At 66.6% G+C, this 11,362-nt stretch overlaps 1 protein-coding gene across 1 annotated transcript; it reads left to right on the forward strand.

Moving 5' to 3' along the window:
* Positions 1-308: 308 nt before the first annotated feature.
* On the forward strand, positions 309-11,144 carry LOC123256115 (collagen alpha-1(XVIII) chain-like; the record flags this gene model as incomplete). Its single annotated transcript, XM_044684805.1, has 18 exons — positions 309-383; positions 445-699; positions 1,995-2,192; positions 2,477-2,503; positions 3,601-3,663; positions 3,774-3,860; positions 5,007-5,060; positions 6,008-6,166; positions 6,664-6,726; positions 7,371-7,397; positions 7,931-8,062; positions 8,546-8,617; positions 9,117-9,143; positions 9,488-9,523; positions 10,099-10,152; positions 10,406-10,441; positions 10,754-10,843; positions 11,054-11,144. Coding segments are annotated over exons 1-18 (1,546 nt in total), but the record flags the coding sequence as incomplete, so codon positions are not given.
* Between the last annotated feature and the right edge of the window lie 218 nt (positions 11,145-11,362).

Raw genomic sequence — 11,362 nt, forward strand, 5'->3', positions numbered from 1 at the left:
GGCCTGGCTCCTTGGGGGGCTGTGGGGGCATCTTGGGCCCAGCAGTCCCTCTGGGCTCCTCAGGGGAGGCGGAGGACGTCCCGGGCTGTCGGTTCACCCTTTATTCAAAGCACGGAAGTGAGCCTCGGAGCGAGCCGCGTCCGCACGGCCCGGGGCTCATTTGCTGTGCCGGCGTGCGCCTGCCAGCCTGGGTCATTGTTCTGGCTGCCTAACGAATTTGGATTCAGGAGGCCTGGATTTGAACCCTGCACACGGCCCTCGGGTGACCGGGTGACTCTCTGGGCCTCTGCTTCTCCCTCACCAAAACGATGGGCCCGGCCCAGCTGGCCTTGAAGGCCGACATTTGTGGCCCTCCGACGGGGTCCGGGCAGGCCCAGGCCTTGGTGGGTGGCGAGCCTGATGGCTGCTCTGCTCCTCCCTAGACGGGGCCCCCCTGGGCCTCAGCGTCCCCCTCGGTCCAAGGAGGGCCTGGGCTTCCTTCCGGCTTTCGTGCCTAAATCCTGGTATCAGCTGGAGGCTGCCCGGTGCCCGGCTTTGCCTCTGCTGCCCCTCGGGGTGCCCGGCCGGTGCCCGGCCGCCACCCACGGCCTGCTCTCACTTCACATTTCAGCCCAGCTTGGTCGAGGCCGCGAGGAGGGGGCCGGAGGGGCCTCCGCATCGGAGTCAGACGCTCAGGACCCGGACGGAGGCGTGGCGGAGGTGAGGCCCGGCGCCGCGTCCCTTCCTCTTCCTTCCCCCCTCTGGCAGCCGGCCACGAATGGCCCGAGGCCTGGGCCCAGGTCTGGGCGCCGCCGTCCCCGCCGTCCCGGGCTCGCACGCCCATGTTCCAGGAGCTCTTGCGGCTCCCTCGGCACGGGGCGGGAGGCAGGGCGAGTCCCGGGTGGTCCGGCCCATCCGGGATCGTGAGGGACGTCCCTTCAGGCAGATGCCGTCCTGCACGGTCCGGGACAAGAGGGGGCTGCTTGGATGTCACGGCAGGAAATGCCCCTCCTAAGTGACTGGCCAGCCGCGGGAGGGGACGGAGCGGAAGAAGCCCCGAGCATCCGAGGCCTCGAGGTCCGGTTTGGCCTCCGACCCTCACGAGCCGCGGGCCTCTGGGCCAGTCACTTCAACTTCATTTGCCTCAGTTTCCTCACTTGCAAAGTGAGGACCGTAAAGTATTTGGCCTGATGCCGGCCCTTAGGAAGCATCTGTGTTAGCCATCGTTAGGTCTCCGGCCCTTTTGGGGGAGCCCTCGTGGGGGACCCTGGAGAAGAGATATCGAGCCAGATGTGAATCAGGCCAGACGCCCCCGAGCCTGTGGTTCTTGTCTGCCTCTGGAAGGAGGGGTTTGGGGTAAACCATCCCAAAGGCCAAAACGTGGCCATTTTTTTAAACCCTTCACTTCTGTGTATTGGCTCCCTGGTGGAAGAGGGGTGAGGGTGGGCCATGGGGGTCAAGTGACTTGCCCAGGGTCACACAGCTGGGAAGTGGCTGAGGCCGGATTTGAACCCAGGACCTCCCGTCTCTAGGCCTGACTCTCCCTCCCCTGAGCTACCCAGCTGCCCCTAAACTGCAGCCATTTTTAAAGGATCATTTGCCGTTTCCCTTCTGCTCTTGGGGGGGCCTCCGTCATTTTCCACGTCTCTGGCAGGGCCTCGGCGGCCTCCTGCCCGTTCTCTGGGGTCTTCAGATGCCGCCTGGTCCGCTGGGCGCTCTCTGATCGCCGTGGCTCTTGGCTCCCGGTGAGGGGTGGGAGCAGAAGGAAGGGCAGGCACAGCGAGGTGGGCGGGCGGTAGTGGCGTGAGCAGACAGCGGACGGGCGTCTTTCCCACCTCGAGGACTGGCGCTTTGCTGCTAACCTCACTGAGGGAGGCTGGCCTGGAGGAGGCTCGGCAGCAGGAGGCAGCCCGGCGGCCAGAAGGGTGACTCGGATGAGACGCGGAGGACCACCGAGCGCCCCATTTCTGCCAGCGACGGTTCCTGACTGGGTCCTTGTCTGCTTCCCTCCCTAGGAAGGCACCAGAAATAGGTCTCCAGGCTTAAAGGGGCAGAAAGGTGAACCCGGAGCGCGGGGCCTCCCCGGACCTGCCGGTCCCCAGGGGCCCGCGGGACCTGCCGCCCGCCATCCAGATGGTTCCATGGTTCATCAGGTCCCTGGGCCGCAAGGACCTCCTGGGCCTACTGGACCCCCCGGGAAGAGCGGAGAGCCAGTAAGCCCGTGTTTCATGCGTCCTCCTAGTCCGGGGCCCTCCCTCAAGGCCAGCTTTGTAGCTGGTCTCGGCGACTTCTGCCTGATACTGTCAAGCCTCACCTCCGCCACGCCTCCTCTTTCCCAATGGCGGAGGACTAGAAGCCAGTGTTCCTGCTCCCCGTGGCCAAAGGAAGGAGCATTGCTCTTCCCATGTGTGCAAGGGGAAGCCCCCTGCGGGATGGAGGAAATGCCCCCCCCCCCCAGCACTTCCTCTGATTCGTGTCTTTCCTTCTCCCACTCTAGGGCGATCCTGGCAAGGACGGAAAACCCGTAAGTTTCTCTTTGTTAAAACTGCATCCAGCTCGAATAGTCGAGTCAAACGTTTGTTTCAGAGCTTGCGGCGGTGTGGTGGGAGGTGGCAGGTGGCAGGTTTGGGGCTGCTCCTTGGTTGTGCCAGGCGGCCTTCCAGCTTTCTCAGGGGTTCTCAGGCAGGAGGAGGCCTTTCCCGAAGTCATTCTGGTTCCCGGGTTCAGCAGACACTTTCTCCTTCGGGTTCTCCAGGGACAGACAGGGTGTCGGTCGAGTTTGGGGAGTCACTCTGGGACGCGTCCAATTGGGCAAAGTGTCCGCCGTGGCCTTTGCCTACTGAGCCAGGTGCATCGTCGTGTCCTGGGCTTGCCAGCCCAGGCTAGGCCAGCAAGGCGTGCGGCGTGATGTCTGCAGGACGGAAGTCTGGCTCCTGGGGGAAGGGCTGGAGGGGCTGCCAGAGGCATACCAATGCGGTCCTTGCTGCCAGTGGGTCCGCCTGTATCCCAGCAGCCTCCTCTGCCCGTAGGCTGCTCCGCTAAGGTCCTTCTTGCCCTCCCTCCGCGCCTCGTCCACTCATCCACGCCATTCGTGCCTTTTTGCCCGAGGCGTCTTCGGTGGTGACGGGCGTCTCCGTTTCCCTCTAAGATGGCCGCCGGACAAGACTTTACGGCCGAGAGGCCCCAGATGTTAGGAACGGGCCCTCCTCGGCCTCTGGGCTGACATGCCGATCCACGCGGGTCAGGCCCGGGCACGGGCTGCTCACGGTCGCGCCCTCAGACCCAGCAGAGCAGAGCGTAGGAAGGGCAGCTCCCAGGACCCAGAGACTAGGGCATGGTGGCCGCGCGAGGTGCTGCAAGCGTCTGCCATCTCGCCCCCTCGCCCACCCCACAAAGGGGTCTTGGGGAAGCTGCTTCTCGGCTGCTTTCTCTAGGGAAGAGAGCGGCCTTGCTCGCGGGGGACGACGAGGCATCCTTTCAGAAAGGCCGTGGAATGGGGGCAAAGGAGTGGCCGACGGACCCCGGCTTGTCCAAGGGATCAAGGCGGGAAGACCTTTTCCTGGTATCTGTGGCCCCGGGACGTTCCGGTGCCAACGTTCTGTTCTGGCTTTCTCCTCCCAGGGCGAGACGGGGCCTCAGGGCTTCCCAGGAACCCCAGGAGATGTGGGCCCCAAGGGCGACAAGGTGAGCCCAAGACACCCCCGGGGGCGGGGAGGGCCGTAGGTTAAGGGCAGAACTGAGTTGTGGGCGCGGAGCCGTCCGGCCCCGGGACCCGGCTTGTTCTTTGTTCACAGGGAGATCCTGGCACTGGGCCCAGGGGCCCTCCTGGCCCCCCAGGGCCCCCCGGGCCTCCCGGACCTCCATTCCGGCCGGACAAGTTGGTAAGTTGCCCCTTCCTCGGCTTCGCTCATCAAAGCCGTGTTGGTCCGAGAAGCTCAGGAGGGAACCGCCTTTGGCTTGTGTCCTGGGGAACAGGGTTCGGTGTCGCCGCCCCTTGAATTGGGGGGCGGGTGAAGGATCTGCAGGGCGCAGGCGGCCCTTCCCGGCGGGTGGCTTAGACCAGGGCGGGCCCCGGCATCTCCTCCGCTCTCAGAGGTGGACTTCTGGGGTCCCTGCGTCACGCCACAGGCCCTGCCCCTGGGGGCTGCCTCTGCCTCCCTGAGGAGACAGAATCTAAGTCTGGCTTCTCGAACTCGGCGGCAGCCCCTTCCCAGCTGCCTTTTGGCCCCGTTAAACCGGGCCGATCAGATCAGAGTCCAGTCAGATCTCGCTCATCTAAGCTCTGCTTGGAGGGGGCCCACCCGAAGGGGTGAGAGCGCTGGATGTGGGGCTGACAAAAAGAGGGGGAGCTGGCCCTGGGTTCGAGCGTGGCCTCTAGACGCTTATGGGCCGCGGGCCTGGGGGGTCATTTCGCTGCACAGAGCCCCCGGCAGGCAGCCGTCAGAGCCCCCCCTGCTGGCCTACTTTGGCAGGGGGAGGCAAGAGAAGGGGCCAGCTCAGGGCTTCGAATGTGGGCTCAGGCCTGGGTGCCCCTGGGAGCTCTCGGGCCCGAGGCTGGGATGCTTAGCCCAAGGGCCGGAGCTCTAGGCAGGCGGTTGGCTTTCGGGGACCCCGGAGCCCCGGAGCCCTCTCCACTCGCTCAGGCCGCCCCCCTGGGGGGCTTCTCCAGTCGGCATTCCCTCTTCCTGTTCCTGGCGCCCCAAGAGAGCTGCTCTTCCTCCTGAGTGCCGGCCCTCCTGCCCGGCTCAGGGCTCCTTCCACGGAGGCTGACGTCACCCCTCGGAGCCTGCATCGTCCTCGGCCCTTCCTCCCCTGGCAGCTGAGTGGCCGGCCCGGAGGAGGGACGTGGGCTCTGGCTTGGGAGATAGCCTGGAGCTCTGCCGGCCCGGCGAGGGGACGGACGCCGAAGTCTGGGGGGGCTCCTTCCGCCTGCGCCCCGTCTAGTCTGCCGGGGGGGTGTGCTGCGTGCTCCCGCTGCACCCCTCAGCCTCTGCCTGTCTCTCTGTCTGTCTGTCTGTCTGCTGTAGACTTTCATCGACATGGAAGGCTCCGGCTTTGGTGGGGACCTGGAGAGTCTGCGGGTGAGCAGGCCTGGGGAGGCCTGGGGAGGGAGCTCCATCCCAGCCCACTCTGGCCGCCCTCCCTCCTCTCGGGCCCCTCTTGTCTCTCTGCACCCCCAATGGGGCATCAAGGACCCAGCAGCTCTTTGTCCAATGAATGAATGAATGAATGAGTGAATGAATGAGTGAATGAGTGAATGAATGAGTGAATGAATGAATGAATGAGAGTGAATGAATGAGTGAATGAGTGAATGAATGAGTGAATGAATGAATGAATGAGAGTGAATGAATGAGTGAATGAGTGAGTGAATGAATGAGTGAATGAGTGAATGAGTGAGTGAATGAATGAGTGAATGAATGAATGAATGAATGAGAGTGAATGAATGAGTGAATGAGTGAATGAATGAGTGAATGAGTGAGTGAATGAGTGAGTGAATGAATGAGTGAATGAGTGAATGAGTGAGTGAATGAATGAGTGAGTGAATGAATGAGTGAATGAGTGAGTGAATGAATGAGTGAATGAATGAATGAGTGAGTGAATGAGTGAGTGAATGAATGAGTGAATGAGTGAATGAGTGAGTAAATGAATGAGTGAATGAATGAATGAGAGTGAATGAATGAGTGAATGAATGAGTGAATGAGTGAGTGAATAAATGAGTGAATGAGTGAGTGAGTGAGTGAATGAATGAGTGAGTGAATGAGTGAATGAGTGAGTGAATGAATGAGTGAATGGTTGATTAAAGTAGGTCCATGTTCACTAAAGCAAGTCAGTTAATACAGCAGGACGGCTCAGGCGTGGAAAGGAAGGGGAAGGCCCCCGTGTGGAGACAGTCGTAGGAGAGCTGCTGCTGGGAAGGGGCTGCTTTGGGGGCGCCCTGGAGAGCCAGCACGATCAGGAGCTCTTGGCACAGACTTGGGTTCGGGGAGGGCATCCCCGATCCCATTTTCTTCTCATTCGCACACTGCAGGGTCCTCGAGGATTCCCGGGGCCCCCGGGGCCCCCTGGGGTGCCAGGCCTGCCCGGAGAGCCGGGTCGGTTTGGCGTGAACAGCACAGATGTCCCAGCGCCCCCAGGCCTTCCTGGAGTGCCAGGCAGAGATGGATCCCCCGGACCCCGAGGAGCCCCAGTGAGTCCCCTGCCCTTCTTGCTCGCCTCCCCCCTCTGGGGAGTTTCGAACTCAAATCCGAATGGCCTCGATGCCCATCGGGGCAGGCGCTCCTTGAGAGCTCGAGCTTGGCTCCTGGCGGATGGGTCGTCATTGGGGCTCGTGACCCGGCCGATTCTGGCCGTAGGAGGCCTCTGTTCTGCCATCCCATCCTGGGAGCCAGGGGGCTACGGGCAGAGAGCCCTGGCCGCAGAGTCAGAGGCCCTGGGTTCGAGTTCTGCCTTCGACCCTTCCTGTGGGCCTCGGCCAGCCCCTCGGCCTTCCTCCCTCCAAAGGAGGGTTGGCCGTGCCGGCCTCAGGAGTCCCTTCTGGACGAGGAGGACCCCAGGGTCCATTTCCAGCGATAGGCGCAGCCGTGCAGGCTTCCATGTTTGTTCTGCTCCGTTGGGGCGGCCGCCAGGTCAGGGGGGCCACGTGGGGGCTTCTGCTCTCACCGGCCGCTTGGTTGTTGCGCGCAGGGCTCCGCAGGCCTTCCTGGGAAGGACGGACAGCCGGGGGAGCGAGGGCACAAAGGAGATCGGGTAAGGGGCGCTTCTGGGGCGCTTCTGAGCGCTGACCAGAGGGAGGGGGCCCCGACGCCACACGGGGGCAGGGAGAAGCTTTGGGGGGCTCCCCGGCAGACGGCCCCGGCTCGAGGCCCTCCTTCGGCTCGAGCGGCCTCCGGCTCTCCAGAGTAAGAGGCTCAGACGAGGGGCCTTGAAGGGCCCCCCGAGCCAACAGCTCCTCGAGGCCACGGCCAGTGCTCGCACCCTGCGGTGTCCGAGGCGCCACAGGAAACGGGCCTGGCTGGGCAGCCGGCCCTTCGGGTCTGGGAGGGGATGTTTCCCCCCCCCCCCCCCGCCCCGCTCCTCCGGGGTTTTCCCAAAAGGCCCCCCCGAGGCTCCTCTTGGTCCGTCCCTGCTCGCCCAGCCGGGGGGGCCAGCGTGGGGGACCCCCCAGACTCCTCTCTGCCAAGAGGCTTCTCGTCGGCCCTTTCCATCCGGGTTGTCCCGGGCGCACAGCGGTCGCTCGGCCCGTTTCCCGAGTTTGGCGCCTGCTCCGGCCGCCCTACTGAAAGGAGGCCCCGAGGCTGGCCCGGCTCCCCCCTTCGGGCCTCCCCTCGGGGCGGGCCTGGGCAGACGGCTGCAGGGACTGACCGCGGCTCTCGTCTTCCTCGTCTCTGCAGGGCGACGCGGGCTCCCCCGGACCAAAGGTAGGCTGGAAGCCGCTTCCCGACGGGCATCTGCGGCCGTAGAGCCAGGGGGCCTCCAGGAGGCTGGGCTGCCCCGGCCGGACTCTCGGGATCGGGGCTCCGTCCGTCCTGGCTGGCCTCAGAAGGCCGGGGAGGGCGAGCCCCGCCCCAAGGCAGGAGGGACGTCTGGCCCTTCCGGATGGCCTCGGCCGCTTCGGGAAGGACTGAGGTCCCTGTCCGGGAAGGCGCTTTCCGGGCAGAGGCCGGGGGGCCGCGGCGGGGGGTGTCGGAGGACATTCGTGCCTCGGGGACGTTCGGGCGTGGGTGGCCCCCGAGACCCCTTCCGGCCCTGGGATCCGGAGCTGTTCCGGGCCTCGGTGGGGCTCGGCGGCCTCCTCAGCCGTTGGGCCGGAAAGGGGGTTCCGGGGCTCCTCGGGCAGGTCCTGAGCCGGCGCCAGCGGCTGGGAGAGGAAGGCCGGCGAGTCCCGTCTGCGGGGCGGCGCCGGGGCTCCCGGGTCCCCTCTCAGGGCTCCGTCTTCTTCTCGTCCCTGCAGGGCGACGCTGGCCCGGTTGGAGCTCCGGGCGAAGCAGGCTTGGCTGGACTCCCTGGACCGATGGGCCCTCGGGGGCTGCCGGGTCCCCCCGGCCCTCCGGGGCCGCCTGGCCCAGGCTGGGGCGCCGGCTTCGTAAGTACCAGCCCCCCTTCTCTCCTCAGCGTCCCCCGAAGGCTCCTGGGGAGCCGGGGGGCTCCTGGGCAACGACTCGGGCCGGGCCGGGTCCCCCCATTAGAAGGCCGCCAGCCCAGGGACTGGCCGGGGGGGGAGCTCTGTGCCAGGTTTGTCCTGAGTCCGGCCGGCCCGTGAGCCTTTGGGACACGCCATGGGCCCCACCGGGGAAGGGTTCGGCCAGGGGAGCCACAGAGAGGGGGGGGGCCGGACAAACAGCCCCCCAAGGTCCCGTTCCTGTCATACTGACCGCGAGACCTTGGACAAGTCCCTTCATTTCTCAAAGTCCCAGACAGCTTTCTGTCCTTGGGGGGCTCCTCGTAGCTCTGCTTTGGCCTCGTCCCGTAGCCCCAGGGGCGGGGGGGGCAGCCTCTTCTCCTGGGGTCGGGTTGGGCCGGGCCGGTTCTGGGGAGATCCAGCCTGCGTCTCTGTGTCTCCCCCCAGGATGACATGGAGGGTTCTGGGGCGCCATTTTGGACGGCCACCCCGGGCACACGCGGGGCCCAAGGCCTGCAGGTAGGTGGCGAGAGCTGGCCCTGGGCACGGCCCCCTGTCCGGTGCCCCCCGGGGGCGAATCCCTGCGCGGCGAGGGCCGGGGAGCAGTCTGAGGGGGCGCACCTGCCGGCCGGGCCTGGCGTGGGCAGGGGCTGCCCGGGCTGTGCCATCCCACCCCTCCCCCTCCAGAGAAGGAGAGAGCGAGAGGAGAGGCCGGCCAGGGGTCAGCCGTCCTGCAGCGGACAGAAAGAGGCCGGCTCGGACCTTTCCCTGACTCCGGCCAGAGCCCCTCTGTTTCCCTCGAGCTTCCACCCCCTCCGTCCGTCCGTCCGTCAGTCAGTCAGTCAGTCTGTCAGTCAGTCAGTCCGTTGGCCGGTCAGTAAACACCACAAAGGTGTCCCGTTGGGCTCCCCAAGCAGTTCTGAGAACTCCCTTTGGGTCAGCCCTTCCGTGTCCCTCCCCGGGTAGCCCCTCCTCGGACAGCGCGGCCGCTCACGGGGTTTCCTTCTCTCCTCCGCAGGGACTGCCTGGATCTCCGGGGCTCAAGGTCAGGAACATTTGGTGAAAGTCGTGAGTGTGCAAGTGTGTAAGAGTGTGAGAGTGACAGTGAGTGTGCAAGTGTGTAAGGGTGTGGCTGTGAGTGTGGCCGCTCAGAGCCGGGCAGGCTGGCCACCGGCGATGGGGAAGGACGTGCGGGCGATGCCCGGCGTCTGGGGACGGCACTGTGGGCATCCCGGACATTAACGGAGCGGGGAGAGTCCCAGGGTTTGGGTTCGAATCCCGCCTTGGGGAGTCGCTCGGGTCCCCTCTGCGGACCCCGCAGGGGAGGGAGGAGGGCCCCGTCCGGGCCAGCCCGTCCTCATGCGCCTCCCTTCTGCTCTGTCCACTCAGGGTGACCGGGGGACGGATGGACTCGCCGGGGAAAAGGTGAGTGCGCTCCGGTCGGTGCTCCCCGAAAGGACGCGCTGCCCGGGGGCTGGGGGGTGCCCGGCGAGGGGCCCCGCTGCCCCACTGCCCCGTCCCTCCCTCTCTCCCCCCGTGCCCCCCCGTCACTGACCCCGCAGTAAGCACGGTGCTGGGCCCTGTGGGGGGACTGAGGTGTGGCCTCACCCCGAGGCCTCGAATGCCTGGCAGACGGGACGGTGGGGCGCCGTGGAGAGCCTCTCCCTGGATGTAGAGTCCCGGGCCCTGGGTTCAAATCACCCTCTGCCCCTCACTCCCAGCACCCCACGGACGAGTCCCTCCCTGCTGGGGCCTCGCTCTGCTCCTCTGGACGTGGGGGAGGGGCTGCATTGAGCTTCCTTCCTGCCCCAAATCCGTAATCCCAGGGGGAATCCCGGCAGCCTCCCTGGAGGCGGTGGGTCACGTAGGACGTGGGGTGTCTGAGCAGGGCAAGGCCGTGACCCCAAAGGCGGGGAGGCCCCGGGTTTGCCCCTTCTAGGAAGGCGCCGGCAGAACGAGGGGCCTCGTGCTCACCCGAGTGTTCCCCGTCCTTGTTTCAGGGCGATCCCGGCTTTCCTGGCCTGCCCGGGAGGGACGGCCTGGCGGGGCCTCAGGTAACGGCTGGGAGGGTGGCTGGGGGCTGGGGGGACGGAGCCGGGCCTCGAGAGGTCCTGGGGAGCCCCCCGGCCCGGGGCCCGGCTTTGGGGTCCCTCTAAGCCGGCGAAGTCGGGGGGGCAGGACAGAGCAGTGGAAGGCCGGCCGGCCTCGGGCTGCTCCCCTGTAAAATGGGGGAGGGGGTTGGGCTGGAGGGGGTGAGCCCACGGCCTCGCCGGGCCTGGCACACTGACCCCCCTCATCTCCTTGCAGGGGCCCAAAGGGGAGCCGGGAAGCCCCGGGCAGAAGGTAGGGGACCCCCTCTCTCTTGTCTTGGTCCAGGGCCGGTGCCAGGGGTGCTCATGCCAGGGGTGCCTGGTGCCAGGGGTGCCACCTGGCTCTTGTGGGCATCTGGGGGGTCCCCAGGCCTCAGTTTGCCCCTCTGTGAAGCGGGAGGTTGGCCTCCGAGGCCCCGAGGGCAGCGGCAGGGCGGGAGGAGGGCCGGGCCGCTGCCCGTAAGCCCGCCCGGGGGGCGCTGCCCCTTCCAGGTGGGTTCAAGGCGGAGGCCTGGCCGGGCCCGGGGCAGGAGGAGGCCGTCAGGGCTTCTCTGCTTTCTTCTAGGGAGAAGCAGGGCACGACGGCGTGGGGCAGCCGGGCCCCCCCGGACCCCCGGGGCCCCCCGGACAGCTGACCTTCGTCTCCGAGGACGGGGTAAGGAGCGGCTCCCCACTCTGGGCTGCGCGGGGGGCTCCCGGCTCCTCTTTAGGCCCCAAGCCGGGGCGGGCCCCTTCCCTTGGCCGCCTCCTCGGCCCGGGGCAGCCCCGAGGCCTAGACCCGGAGGAGCTGACGGTCCCGGGTTCAAGTCGGGGCCCGCCGTATCTCCCGGCTGACCTTGGGCACTTCCTTTCCCCTCTGTAAAAGGGGCAGAGAAGGAGGCGACCTCCGGCCCCTCCGCCCGGAAAGGCCCGACGCGGCAGGAATCGGAGGGGACGGAGGAATGGACGAAGCAGGAGTGACCGCCCGGGGAGGGGGTCTCCGTGGGTTGTCTGAGCAAACAAAATCAGTGCAGCCCCTGCCCATCCCCGTGCCCAGGGCCTCTGGGGAAGCACTACCCGGGGCCCAGGCCGGGCGGCGGGCACCCCCTGTGCCCGGCGCTGCCCTGAGGGGGCCCAGGCCGGGCAGTGGGCACCCCCTGTGCCCGGCGCTGCCCTGAGGGGGCCCAGGCCGGGC

Source organism: Gracilinanus agilis, unplaced genomic scaffold (genome assembly GCF_016433145.1).
Source record: "Gracilinanus agilis isolate LMUSP501 unplaced genomic scaffold, AgileGrace unplaced_scaffold56124, whole genome shotgun sequence".
Lineage (NCBI taxonomy): Eukaryota > Metazoa > Chordata > Mammalia > Didelphimorphia > Didelphidae > Gracilinanus > Gracilinanus agilis.